The sequence below is a fragment of the Ranitomeya imitator genome, chromosome 3, assembly GCF_032444005.1.
Source record: "Ranitomeya imitator isolate aRanImi1 chromosome 3, aRanImi1.pri, whole genome shotgun sequence".
Lineage (NCBI taxonomy): Eukaryota > Metazoa > Chordata > Amphibia > Anura > Dendrobatidae > Ranitomeya > Ranitomeya imitator.
Genome location: NC_091284.1, coordinates 844,540,335 through 844,555,420, shown reverse-complemented (window position 1 = coordinate 844,555,420; position 15,086 = coordinate 844,540,335). Strand labels below are relative to the sequence as shown.

General features: G+C 48.6%; 1 protein-coding gene across 1 annotated transcript in view; it reads right to left on the bottom strand.

Moving 5' to 3' along the window:
* The window catches only part of DNHD1 (dynein heavy chain domain 1), a 349,228-nt gene that overhangs the window by 53,927 nt on the left and 280,215 nt on the right, over window positions 1–15,086 (bottom strand). Inside the window, exons 31-32 of the mRNA XM_069760007.1 lie at window positions 3,629–4,043; window positions 3,421–3,546 (exon numbers count right to left, since the gene is read on the bottom strand). Coding sequence (XP_069616108.1) covers window positions 3,421–3,546; window positions 3,629–4,043 — 541 coding nt within the window. The remainder of the gene's footprint in view (window positions 1–3,420; window positions 3,547–3,628; window positions 4,044–15,086) is intronic.

Here is a 15,086-nt window from a genome sequence, read left to right as displayed (position 1 = left end):
AGTAGTCTGGGGTTATCGTGGAGTTCACAGTGACTGTATCGGGGGGTAAATACAAATATTCCATGTGTTGGAATTGGAGGTGTATATACCATAAGCTCTCTATTAGTGTCACGATTACCGGCCTATTAGTGGAAACAGCATGCGTTCTCCGCCATTGACATAATTGCCCAGACGATAGGGGGCAGCAGAGAGTTGTTCAACACAAACATCATAGTGGGTGGGTGGGTCTGTGTGACCTTTCCGCACTGCGATATCTTGGCAGCCATAAAAAGATAAATTAAAATTGGAAAAGCAGACACTTGTTTCCTTTACATATTTTCTGCCTATTAAGAAAAAAATTGTGCCTAAGCAGAAATGGGGTAAAATGCCTAGCACTGAGATGGTGCGAAGCTTTGCATCGAAACTTCTCTTCTCTGGAGGATCTTTCTTGGTAGGGGCTCTAAAAAGGGAGTGGGACAGTTACTCACTGTGCTGCCTCCAGTGCCACACTCTCCGTCCTCCGCCTCAGTGCTGGTGTGAAGTCAATCCCACGGTGACGGATTCTGGCTCAGCCTTCAGGTACTTGGTGTCCTGATTAAGAGCACTGGACAGTGGAAAAACTGAGGTGGTCATCAGTCATGTTCAGCACAGTCAGTGATCACTCTATAGTAAGACCCAAATTTGTGGTTTTAACCTCCAGGTATAAGAAGTCACAAGGAAATCCAGGACAAGGACCAAAAAGCCGCTCTCAGAACATTCTGCTAATAGCCAAAGACCATCAAAAACATAAAGTGTCCCCATGTTTGTGTCAGACCCAGAGAGAACGAGCCCAGATGAGGTCCACTGTCATTGGATGAAGTTTTGGAGTAGAAGGCATCTGAATGGTTCTGGATCATGTTGCTATTTGGACATCCTGGTTGCAGAAATCTGGGATGTTATAAACTAGTTTAACCATGCCATGTAGTGTTTGTCCCCATGATTATTTTTTAGAAGCGCACTGTTCCTCAGCCTCCCGGTTGGCTGACTGTTCAGACCAGTGGCATCATGATGTGCTTCACTCCCCGTGATGCGATATGACAGCTTTGCATCTGCAACATCGGAAGAGCACAGCAGCAGTTAAGGTAGCCGGGTCTGGAGCTAACACCATGGTCTACTGCTCCCAGCATGCTTCACAGCAGCTGTCACAAACTCCATAGAATAGAGCTTGTAAGTGCTGTGCAAGTAACTGAGGCAATGAGGGGAAAACAAAAAATACAATATCAACTATCAGAATAGGAGATCAATAACAGATGACTGGAAAGATTCCCAGGTACCATCATGGTAGGAATAAACTCTGATGTAAATGGAATCTTATGCAGCCAGTGTGAGCCTGTCCAGTCTTCCATCTTTGAATCCAATGTAAAATCACTCAGTCCTCAAAATGAACAAGCTGTCTTCTTTCTCTTCTGCAGTGACAGGCAACATCTCCGTAGGACATCCTTGCCCCTCTGGGAGTGATAGGTGACCTTTCTGTAGGACATCCTCTCCCCTCCAGTAGTGACAGGTGACATCTCTGTAAGGCATTCTATCCCCTCTGAGAGTGACAAGCAACATCTTTATCGGATGTCCTTCCCCTCTAGGAGTGACAGGTGACATCTCGGTAGGACTTCAACCCCCTCCTCCCACACCTGGAGTGACGGGCGATGTCTCCGTAGGACTTCCCCACTCCAGGAATGACAGGCGACATCTCTGCAGGACTTTCCCAATCCAGGAGTAACAGGCAACGTCTCTGTGGGACTTCCCCACTCCAGGAGAGACAGACGACGTCTCTGTAGGACTTCCCCACTCCAGGAGTGACAGGCGATGTCTCCGTGGGACTTCCCCACTCCAGGAGTGATAGACGACATCTCCGTAGTACTTCCCCACTCCAGGAGTGACAGGCGATGTCTCTGTGGGACTTCCCCACTCCAGGAGTGACAGACGACGTCTCCGTGGGACTTCCCCACTCCAGGAGTGATAGACGACATCTCCGTAGGACTTCCCCACTCCAGGAGTGACAGGCGATGTCTCCGTGGGACTTCCCCACTCCAGGAGTGACAGACGACGTCTCCGTGGGACTTTCCCACTCCAGGAGTGACAGACGACATCTCTGTAGGTCTTCCCCACTCCAGGAGTGACAGACGACGTCTCCGTGGGACTTCCCCACTCCAGGAGTGACAGGCGATGTCTCCGTAGGACTTCCCCACTCCAGGAGTGACAGGCGATGTCTCCGTAGGACTTCCCCACTCCAGGAGTGACAGGCGATGTCTCCGTAGGACTTCCCCACTCCAGGAGTGACAGACGACGTCTCTGTAGGACTTCCGCACTCCAGGAGTGACAGGCGATGTCTCTGTAGGACTTACCCACTCCAGGAGTGACAGGCGACATCTCTGTAGGACTTCCCCACTCCTGGAGTAACAGGCGATGTCTCCGTAGGACTTACCCCCTCCAGGAGTGACAGGCGATGTCTCCGTAGGACTTCCCCACTCCTGGAGTAACAGGCGACGTCTCTGTAGGACTTCCCCACTCCAGGAGTGACAGACGACGTCTCCGTGGGACTTACCCACTCCAGGAATGACAGACGACGTCTCCGTGGGACTTACCCACTGCAGGAGTGACAGGCAACATCTCCGTAGGACTTCCTCACTCCAGGAGTGACAGACGACGTCTCCGTAGGACTTCCCCACTCCAGGAGTGACAGACGACGTCTCTGTAGGACTTACCCACTCCAGGAATGACAGACGACGTCTCCGTGGGACTTACCCACTGCAGGAGTGACAGGCAACATCTCCGTAGGACTTCCTCACTCCAGGAGTGACAGACGACGTCTCCGTAGGACTTACCCACTCCAGGAGTGATAGGCAACGTATGCGTAGGACTCCCCCCACCCTCACCCCATCAGTGACATGCGACGTCTCCATAGGCATTTCTCCACTCCAGGAGTAACAGTCAACGTCTCCGTAGGACTTCCTCACTCTAGGAGTGACGGGGCAACGTCTCCGTAGGACTTCCCCACTCCAGGAGTGACAGGTGACATCTCCGTAGGACTTCTCCACTCCAGGACTGACAGGCGACATCTGAGTAGGGCTTCCCCACTCCAGCAGTGACAGGCGACGTCTAAGTAGGACTTCTCCACGCCAGGAGTGTCAGGCGGCGTCTGCGTAGGGCTTCCCCACTCCAGAAGTAACAGGTAACATCTCCATAGGACTTCCTGACTCCAGGAATGACAGGCGACGTCTCTGTAGGACTTCCCCACTCCAGGAGTAACAGTCAAGGTCTCCGTAGGACTTCCCCACTCTAGGAGTGATGGGGCAATGTCTCCATAGGTCTTCCCCACTCCAGGAGTGACAGGCGACGTCTCCATAGGACTTTCCCATTGCAAGAGTGACAGGTGACGTCTCTCCATCACTAAAGAGTTCTTACCTCGTTCTGTCGCAGATGACAGTCTCTGGATGAACTCTATATCAGACGCGTCGATTACACAAAGCTTCTGGTCCATGTCTGGATGTCTCTGATGGTCTCCATACTCGTGAGTGGTTGACGATTTACCTGCACCAGAGAAGTGAGAGACATGACTGCTCTGACACCAGCACAGACACTAAAGGCATAAGAAATAAAGAAACGGACTGACCTCCCGCCTGGTCCCCCACATCCAGCAAAACCGGCATCCATCTGTCCACCATCAAGTCTGGGTCCAGGATCAGTGTTGGTCTGAGCATGGAATAGCAGCCACTGGCGCGGAGCAGAGCCGCTCGTGTCACAGTCTCGGTGTTTTTGGGAAGCCTTTCTTTTTGCCACAGCAATCTCTCGGATGGGGAGCTGAGCAGCTGTAGCAAATGCTCTGCCACTCCCTGATCTTGGTTTGGAGACTCCAGAGAATCTATTATATCATCTGAACCCACAGACACATCATGCCCCTCACAGACGGACCACCACTTGGCCAGCAAACGTGTACAGCGAGTCCATGGCAGACAGCCGAGGTAGGAGATGGAGGCAGAAACCAGAAGAGCATCGGTCTGGAGAGACTGGAGACGATGCTGAGCTGCCTGGAAGATAAAGGAGGCTCAAATCATACAGAAAAATCCATAGCATATCCCCTGTGATACCATTGCCACATCCACAGCATATCCCCCATAATACCACTGCCACATCCACAGCATATCTCCATAATACCACCGCCACATCCACAGCATATCCATGTAATACCGCCGCCACAGCTACAGCATATCCACATAATACCACCGCCACATCCACAGCATATCCATGTAATACCACCGCCACAGCTACAGCATATCCACATAATACCACAGACACAGCAAATCCATGTAATATCACTACATTCACAGTAAATCCCTGTAATACCACCGCCACATCAACAGCATATCCCCATACCACCACATCCACAACATATCCCCATAATACCACTGCCACAGCAAATTCCTGTAATACCACTGTCACATCCACAGCATATCCCCATAATACGACAGCCACAGCAAATCCCTGTACCACCACCACATCCACAGCATATCCCTGTAATACCACTGCCACATCCACAACATATCCCCAATAATACCACAACCACTGCTACACCATATCCCCATAATATCACTGCCACATCCACATCATATCTCCATAATACCACCGCCACATCCACAGCATACCCCTCATAACACCACAACCACAGCTACAGCATATCCCCATAATATCACTGCCACATCCACATCATATCTCCATAATACCACCGCCACATCCACAGCATATCCCTCATAACACCACAACCACAGCTACAGTATATCCTCATAATATCACTGCACAGATACAGCATATCCTCCGCAATACCACCACCACTTCCTTAGCATATCTGCATAATAACACCACCAAAGCTACAGCATACCCCCCATAAATACCACCACATCCACAGCAAATCCAGATAATACCACCGCCACATCCATACCATATAATAAATAATAATAATAATAATTTTATTTCTATAGCGCCAACATATTCCGCAGCCAGTGATCGGATGTACGAGGTGACTGAAACCTCGGAATCAAGTAGGACCCCAAGGCAGCGGGCATGTTGCTTTGGAGTAATGGTGGAACCGCACACGGAGATGGCAATGTCAGGCAAAGGTAGGTTAGCAAAGGGAGGGAACACAAGGAGTTCAGTTTTTGACAAGTTCAGTTTCAGATAGAGGGAGGACATGATGTTAGAGACAGCGGTAAGACAATCACTGGTGTTTACTAAAAAGGTCGGCGTGACAACAGGAGAAGAGGTGTATAATTGGGTGTCGTCAGCATAGAGATGGTACTGGAACCCAAATCTACTGATTGTTTGTCCAATAGGGGCGGTATTCAAAGAGAAAAGGAGGGGGCCTAGGACTGATCCTTGAGGAACCCCAACAGTAAGGGGAAGGTGAGAGGAGGAGGAACCAGCAAAAGATACAGTGAAGGATCGGTCAGAGAGATAGGAGGAGAACCAGGAGAGAACGGTGTCCTTGAGGCCGATGGAGCTGAGCATAGTGAGGAGGAGCTGATGATCCACAGTATCGAATGCTGCAGAGAGATCCAAGAGAATTAGCATGGAGTAGTGACCATTAGATTTAGCTGTTAGTAGGTCATTAGAGACTTTAGTGAGGGCAGTTTCAGTAGAGTGTAAAGAGAGGAAACCAGATTGTAGAGGGTCGAGAAAAGAGTTATCTGAGAGATAAGCGGGTAAGATGGGAGTGGACCAGGCGTTCGAGGAGTTTAGAGATGAAGGGAAGATTAGAGGGATGTTTTTTTAAGTAATGGATGGCATGCTTAAATGAGGAGGGAAAGATACCAGAAGAGAGAGAGGTTGAATATTTTTGTTAGTTGAGAGGTGACAGCAGGGGAAAGGGACTGGAGGAGGAGTAGGGTGAGAAGATGCAAGGAGCCTGATTACTTCTTCTTCTGTGACCGGTTCAAAGTCAGAGAGTGATCTAGATGCAGTGGGGAAGGGAGGACAGTGCATGATATGAGGGGATTGCGAGATAATTTCCTGTCGGATATGGTCAACTTTTTCTTTGAAGTAATTGGCCAGATCATCAGCGTGGAGATCTGTGGTTGGGGCCTGCACTCTTGGGTTGAGTAGGGAATGAAAAGTGTCAAAAGAGACGTTTAGGGTTATTGGACAGTGAGGTGATGAAATAGGTTTGTTTGGAGAGGTGAAGGGCAGAGTTGTATTTTTTTAGCATGAACTTATAATGGATGAAATCTTCGGGTAGATTAGATTTTCTCCACAGACGTTCGGCGCACCTGGAGCACCGCTGTAGGAAACGTGTTTGCAGCGTGTGCCAGGGTTGTCCCCGTCTGTGAAGAGTTGTTTTATGTATAGGAGGTGCAGCTTCATCCAGGGCACTTTGCAGTGTTTCATAATAATGCTTCAGTGCAGAATCTGGACATGAGAGGGAGGCGATTGGGGCCCCCAAAAACATTGACAGCTGGCATGGAGTAACGATCTGAGAGGAGTTAAATAGAGCAGCCAACCAAAGGATAAACCACGTCACCTGTGTAAGGAACCTCAGAAGCAGCAGCTTCACTCATAGCCACCAGAGGGAGCCCATAGACAGAACTCGCCGAAGTACCGTTCACGACCACAGGAGGGAGTTCGACAACAGAATTCACAACAGTACCCCCCCTTGAGGAGGGGTCACTGAACCCTCACCAGAGCCCCCAGGCCGATCAGGATGAGCCAAATGAAAGGCATGAACAAGATCGGCAGCATGAACATCAGAGGCAAAAACCCAGGAATTATCATCCTGACCATAACCCTTCCACTTGACCAGGTACTGGAGTTTCTGTCTCGAAACATGAGAATCCAAAATCTTCTCCACCACATACTCCAACTCCCCCTCGACCAACACCGGGGCAGGAGGATCAACGGAGGGAACCATAGGCACCACGTATCTCCGCAACAACGACCTATGGAACACATTATGGATGGCAAAAGAAGCTGGAAGGTCCAAACGAAATGACACAGGATTAAGAACTTCAGAAATCTTATATGGCCCAATGAAACGAGGCTTAAACTTAGGAGAGGAAACCTTCATAGGAACGTGACGAGATGACAACCAAACCAAATCCACAACACGAAGTCGGGGACCAACACAACGCCGGCGGTTAGCGAAACGTTGAGCCTTCTCCTGGGACAATGTCAAATTGTCCACCACATGAGTCCAAATCTGCTGCAACCTGTCCACCACCGCATCCACACCAGGACAGTCCGAAGGCTCAACCTGCCCTGAAGAGAAACGAGGATGGAAACCAGAATTACAGAAAAAAGGAGAAACTAAAGTAGCCGAGCTGGCCCGATTATTAAGGGCGAACTCAGCCAAAGGCAAGAAGGACACCCAATCATCCTGATCAGCAGAAACAAAGCATCTCAGATATGTCTCCAAAGTCTGATTAGTTCGTTCGGTTTGGCCATTAGTCTGAGGATGGAAAGCCGAAGAAAAAGACAAATCAATGCCCATCTTAGCGCAAAAGGACCGCCAAAACCTCGAAACAAACTGGGAAACTCTGTCCGAGACGATGTTCTCTGGAATGCCATGTAAACGAACCACATGCTGGAAAAACAATGGCACCAAATCAGAGGAGGAAGGCAATTTAGATAAGGGTACCAAATGGACCATCTTAGAGAAGCGATCACAAACCACCCAAATGACCGACATCTTTTGAGAAACAGGGAGATCAGAAATAAAATCCATGGAAATATGCGTCCAGGGCCTCTTCGGGATCGGCAAGGGCAAAAGCAACCCACTGGCACGAGAACAGCAGGGCTTAGCCCGAGCACAAGTCCCACAGGACTGCACAAAAGAACGCACATCCCGTGACAAAGAAGGCCACCAAAAGGATCTAGCCACCAAATCTCTGGTACCAAAGATTCCAGGATGACCAGCCAACACTGAACAATGAACCTCAGAGATAACTCTACTAGTCCATCTATCAGGGACAAACAGTTTCTCCGTAGGACAACGGTCATGTCTATCAGCCTGAAACTTTTGCAGCACACGCCGCAAATCACGGGAAATGGCAGACAAAATTACCCCTTCTTTAAGAATACCCGCCGGCTCCGGAACACCCGGAGAGTCAAGCACAAAACTCCTTGACAGGGCGTCAGCCTTCACATTCTTAGATCCCGGAAGGTACGAAACCACAAAATCAAAACGGGAGAAAAAGAGCGACCATCGAGCCTGTCTAGGATTCAACCGTTTGGCAGACTCGAGATAAGTCAAATTCTTGTGATCCGTCAAGACCACCACGCGATGTTTAGCTCCTTCAAGCCAATGTCGCCACTCCTCGAATGCCCACTTCATGGCCAACAACTCCCGATTGCCCACATCATAATTGCGCTCAGCAGGCGAGAATTTTCTAGAAAAGAAGGCACAGGGTTTCATCACCGAGCCATCAGAACTTCTTTGCGACAAAACAGCCCCTGCTCCAATTTCAGAAGCATCAACCTCAACCTGAAAAGGGAGCGAAACATCTGGCTGGCACAACACAGGGGCAGAAGAAAAACGACGCTTCAACTCTTGAAAAGCTTCCACAGCAGCAGAAGACCAATTGACCACATCAGCACCCTTCTTGGTCAAATCAGTCAACGGTTTAGCAATACTGGAAAAATTAGCGATGAAGCGACGATAAAAATTAGCAAAGCCCAGGAACTTCTGCAAGCTCTTCACAGATGTCGGTTGAGTCCAATCGTAAATGGCCTGAACTTTAACAGGGTCCATCTCGATAGTAGAAGGGGAAAAAAATGAAACCCAAAAATGAAACCTTCTGAACTCCAAAAAGACACTTTGATCCCTTCACAAACAAGGAATTCGCACGAAGGACCTGGAACACCATTCTGACCTGCTTCACATGAGACTCCCAATCATCCGAAAAGACCAAAATGTCATCCAAATATACAATCATGAATCTATCCAGGTACTCTCGGAAGATGTCATGCATAAAGGACTGAAGCACAGATGGAGCAGTAGAAAACCCGAATGGCATAACCAGGTACTCAAAATGGCCCTCGGGCGTATTAAATGCCGTTTTCCATTCATCACCCTGTTTAATTCGCACAAGATTATACGCACCACGAAGATCTATCTTGGTGAACCAACTAGCCCCCTTAATCCGAGCAAATAAATCAGACAGCAGCGGCAAAGGATACTGAAATTTGACTGTGATCTTATTAAGAAGGCGGTAATCAATACAAGGTCTCAAAGAACCATCCTTCTTGGCCACAAAAAAGAACCCTGCTCCCAATGGTGACGACGACGGACGAATATGACCCTTCTCCAAGGATTCCTTTATATAACTCCGCATAGTGGCGTGCTCTGGCACAGATAAATTAAACAGTCGTTCCTTAGGAAACTTACTACCAGGAATCAAATTAATAGCACAGTCGCAATCCCTATGAGGAGGTAGGGCACCAGATTTGGGCTCTTCAAATACATCCCGGTAATCTGATAAAAACTCAGGGACTTCAGAAGGAGTGGAAGGCGAAATTAACAGCAATGGAACATCACCATGTACCCCCTGACAACCCCAGCTGGACACAGACATAGATTTCCAATCCAACACTGGATTATGGATCTGTAGCCATGGCAACCCCAAAACGACCACATCATGCAGATTATGCAACACCAAAAAGCGAATATCCTCCTGATGTGCAGGAGCCATGCACATGGTCAATTGAGTCCAGTACTGAGGCTTATTCTTGGCCAAAGGCGTAGCATCAATTCCTCTCAATGGAATAGGATACTGCAAGGGCTCCAAGAAAAAACCACAGCGCCTGGCAAACTCCAAGTCCATCAAATTCAGGGCAGCGCCTGAATCCACAAATGCCATTACAGAATAGGACGACAGAGAGCAAATCAGAGTAACGGACAAAAGAAATTTAGACTGTACCGTACCAATGGTGGCAGACCTAGCGAACCGCTTAGTGCGCTTAGGACAATCGGAGATAGCATGAGTGGATTCACCACAGTAAAAACACAGCCCATTCCGACGTCTGTGTTCTTGACGTTCAGCTCTGGTCAAAGTCCTATCACACTGCAGGCTCAGGCCTATGCTCAGAGAATACCGCCAGATGGTGCACAGCTTTGCGCTCAAGCATGCGTCGATCGATCTGAATGGCCAAGGACATAGACTCATTCAGACTGGCAGGCATAGGAAATCCCACCATGACATCCTTAAGGGCCTCAGAAAGACCCTATCTGAAAATTGCCGCCAGGGCACATTCATTCCACTGAGTAAGCACAGACCACTTTCTAAACTTCTGACAGTACACCTCCGCTTCATCCTGACCCTGACACAAAGCCAGCAAGATTTTCTCTGCCTGATCCACTGAATTTGGTTCATCATAAAGCAATCCAAGTGCCAGAAAAAACGCATCAACATCACGCAATGCAGGATCTCCTGGCGCAAGGGAAAATGCCCAGTCTTGAGGGTCACCACGCAACAAACAAATAATGATTTTTACCTGTTGAACGGGGTCACCAGAGGAGCGGGGTTTCAAAGCTAGAAACAATTTGCAATTATTTTTGAAATTCAAGAACCTAGATCTATCCCCAGAAAATAAATCAGGAATAGGAATTCTAGGCTCTAACATAGGATTCTGAACCACAAAACCTTGTATGTCCATATCTACACCTGTGTCCTGAACCACCCAAAGGTCTAGGGGAAAAGAAAGACAAAACACAGTGCAAAGAAAAAAAAATGGTCTCAGAACTTCTCTTATCCCTCTATTGAGATGCATTAATACTTTGGGCCAGCTGTACTGTTATGGACCTGGTTGTTAGGAGCACCCGACCTGATAGTTAAACTCATACAGGACAAGCTCTGGGATGTGGGAGCTCTGCTGACCGCAAGCCCTAATCCTATCGCACACACTAAAAATAGCCGTGGAGCGCTCCTGACGCTCCCTAGGTGCCTCGTCACAGCCTAAGGACTAGCTAGCCCTAGAGATAGAAAATAAAGCCTACCTTGCCTCAGAGAAATTCCCCAAAGGTAAAGGAAGCCCCCCACATATAATGACTGTGAGTAAAGATGAAAGTCACAAACGCAGAAATGAAACAGGTTTCAGCAAAGGGAGGCCAGACTTACTAAACAGACTGAGGATAGGAAAGGTATCTTTGCGATCAGAACAAAAACCAACAAAAGACCACGCAGAGTGTGCAAAAAAGACCTCCGCACCGACTCACGGTGCGGAGGGGCCACTCTGCATCCCAGAGCTTCCAGCTAGCAAGACAAAATAATGATAACCAGCTGGACAAGAAAACAATGAACAAATAATGACTATCAGGAACTTAGCTTCTGCAGGAGAAGGCAGGTCACCAGAAAGATCCAGGAGCGAACTGAACCAATGCAAAAACATTGACAGCTGGCATGGAGTAACGATCTGAGAGGAGTTAAGTAGAGCAGCCAACCAAAGGATAAACCACGTCACCTGTGTAAGGAACCTCAGAAGCAGCAGCTCCACTCACAGCCACCAGAGGGAGCCCATAGACAGAACTCGCCGAAGTACCATTCACGACCACAGGAGGGAGTTCGACAACAGAATTCACAACACAGCTTATCCCCATAACACCACCGCCACAGCTACAGAATATCTCCATAATACCACCGCCACATCAAATCCCTGTAATACCACCAACTCATCTGTCAGGAAAATATGACTCATTTTCCATGGTTTCAATTGCACATAGAGAGCTATAGGCTGCAGCACCTTGGTTTTTGAATGACATGCTGCCGTCCCCCATTAAGTTTGTGCAGTTAACACTGAACTCCATATGCTGCATTCACCCCCCTAACAGCTGCACTCATACCCCCCTTGTCTATATGCCCCCTCCCTCCTGCTATATCAAGCTGGTGTAGTGTGAGACCATCGTATGTCCAGCAACACAGGATCCATTTATGACCCTAACTGGTTAAGGGCAGTTCTGTAGCACACGGATCTGAAAGTTCCTTTGTTTATTCAGGATCGAATATAATAACACAGAATATTCATAGAGGCAGGAAACTTATAGTTTTGGAAACTGCATAGATAAACGATGTTTGGTATCAAAAGAAAGGTAATTTCGTAATAAGAAAAATGATATCTTGGTCGTCTCATTGCGAGGTTTCCATCCAGAGTTATAGCAAATAGAAGTTTTGATAACTGTACAAAAGGGCGTGTATATCCTAGAGCTCAGTCTCCCCCAGTGAGGTCAGCGAAAGAAAGCTATGAAGCTCAGATGCTGACTCAGTGGGGTGTCGTTTGCCCGGGGTGCCAGCTAGGAAGCTGTGCTGAGAGACCATTTTCCTTCTGCATAAGTTGGGAGAGCTCATTAACCTGCCCCATGAGAGCCCATACCGGATCCATAATAAACTCACACCTAACCACCTGGAAGAGACTGTATGGTCAGTTATAATGTCAAGGCTCCCGGATGTAACTACTGCTGGGAGGCTACTCGCCGCAGTAGGGGAGCCCAGAGCAGAATGGTGGAGAACTCACAGGGTAACAGCAGTACCTGAACCATGTGACAGAGGGGAGGTGGCCAGGGGTGGAGCCGGGAGCCCGGGTGCAAAAGAGACGAAAGGCGACGGAGAGTAGTAAAATGTGCCAAGGCAAATAACCAGGGGGCAAGTGAGGTACTGGAGGGTGAGACAGAAGGATAGTCAGGTGGAGGCCAGAGGTCAGAAAGCCGAGTGGATCAAACAGACCAGATCAAGCACGGAGAGCAAACAAACAACACGGTATGCACACGCACACCAGGAGGTCAGGCCCACAGACAAAGCGAAAGTATAACTGACAGAGAATCCTAGTCCAGCATAGGTATAAATATCCCTCCCAGATCCAAAAGGGGGCCACAACAATTAACCCTGAGAGGGCAGGGCATTAACCCTGTCCAAACCATGACAGTACCTCCCTTAATGGGGGGCCACTGGACCCTCAGGCTTCTCTGGATATCTGGCATGGAAGGACCGCACCAGACGATTGGTGTGCACAGAACTGGCCAGGACCCATGACCGATCCTCAAGAGAATACCCTTTCCAATGTATCAGATAGTCTACGTTCACACTAGGGTTGCGCCGCCCTGCGTCGGCGACGCAACGCGCGACGCACGAAAAAACGCGCGCAAACGCGCGCAAAAACGCGCGCGTTTTGCGGCGCGTGCGTCGTTTTTTGACCAAAATCGGACGCACAGAAAATGCAACTTGTTGCATTTTCTTGCGTCCGACGCTAGCGTCGGAAACGACGCAAGTGTCGAAAAACGCCACCCTAAAAACGCACGCGTCCCCTATGTTAAACATAGGGGCGCGTCGCCGCTGCGTCGCCGGCGCAACAGCGACGCACATTGGCGGAACGCCAATGTGAACGTAGCCTTACTGGAGCTTCCGGCGCACCCACCTGGAGTCAATGATGCGCCCTACCGCATACTCCAGCTGTCCCTCTACCAATACTGTGAGAGTATCGAGCGAGGAATCTTCCCTTACCGTCCCCATTCGTTTTAACAGGGACCTGAGGAAGACATCAGATATTTTGAAGGAGGTGGGCAGCTGTAATCTGTAGGCCACCGGATTGACTACCTCCACAATTTTGTATGGACCAATAAACTTGGGGTCCAGTTTCATAGAAGGTATCTGACAGGGAATCCTAGTCCAGCGTGGGTATAAATATCCCTCCCAGATCAAAAAGGAGGCCACAACAATTAACCCTGAGAGGGCAGGGCATTAAGCATGTCCAAACCATGACATTTCCCTTGGGGAAGGCACCCCTCCCCTCTCCTCCACACGGCGTGCCATGGAATGATAAATGTAAGTTCTTATTTTAATCCACTTTATTTTGTAATTGTCTGTATATACTGTACCTTGTCTATTCTTGTACCATCCTTTATATTCTTGTAAACACTGCCTATCTTTTCTGGAGTAAATCTATAAATTTATTAGTTTTGTGTTTCTTTGCTCTATAACGTACCGCCATGACCTCCACGCTAATTACGCTACCTTTTGGGTGGGCTCCTGATCCGATATTGGTATTAATGTCAGACGAGGAGCTGGTGGCAGCAAAGTGTTCTGGGGTAATTGGGAGACCCTGGCAGTGACGGAATGGAGGTTTCTGTGTGTATTTCCTGCCTGAGACCGGGGATATACATACCGCCCTCACTGCAGAGTGCCCAATAGCCAGTACATGTTAAGGCAGCCGTTCTGGTGACTAATTATCCTAGGTGACTGACCTGAGGTTTAGGAGGGCACCAGAGAGCTGCAAGTTCCTAACTGGAACTGGAAAGTGGGATAAAATAAATCCCTGACAACATCCACAGCATATCCCCAGTAATACTACCACTGCAACATCCACAGCATATCCACTGTAATACCACCACCACATCCACAGCATATCACCATAATACTACCACCACAGCTACAGCATATCCCCATAATACCACCGCCACATCAACAGCATATTCCCCGTAATACCAGCACCATATATACAGCATATCCCCCATAATATCACAGCCACATTTACAGCATATCCCCATAATAGCACTGCCACAGCTAAAGCATATCCCCACAATATCACCACCACATTCACAGCATATCCCCCATGATATCACAGGCACATTCACAGCATATCCCCCAAAACAGCACCACCACAGCTACAGCATATCTCCATAATACCACTGCCACATCCAGAGCATATCCTGTTGTGAATTCTGTTGTCGGGCTCCCTCCTGTGGTCATGAATGGTATTTCGGCTGGTTCTGTCCATGGACTTCCTCTGGTGGGTGTTTCTGAGTTTCCTTCCACAGGTGACGAGGTTAATTCGTTAGCTGGCTGCTCTATTTAACTCCACTTAGATCTTTGCTCCATGCCACCTGTCAGTGTTCCAGTATTGGTCTAGTTTACTCCTGGATCGTTCTTGTGACCTGTCTTCCCAGCAGAAGCTAAGTTCTTGCTTGTATTTTCTTTGGTTTGCCATTTTTCTGTCCAGCTTGCTATTTTTATTGTTGTCTTGCTTGGTGGAAGCTCTGGGACGCAGAGGGAGCGCCTCCGCACCGTGAGTCGGTGCGGAGGGTCTTTTTGCGCCCTCTG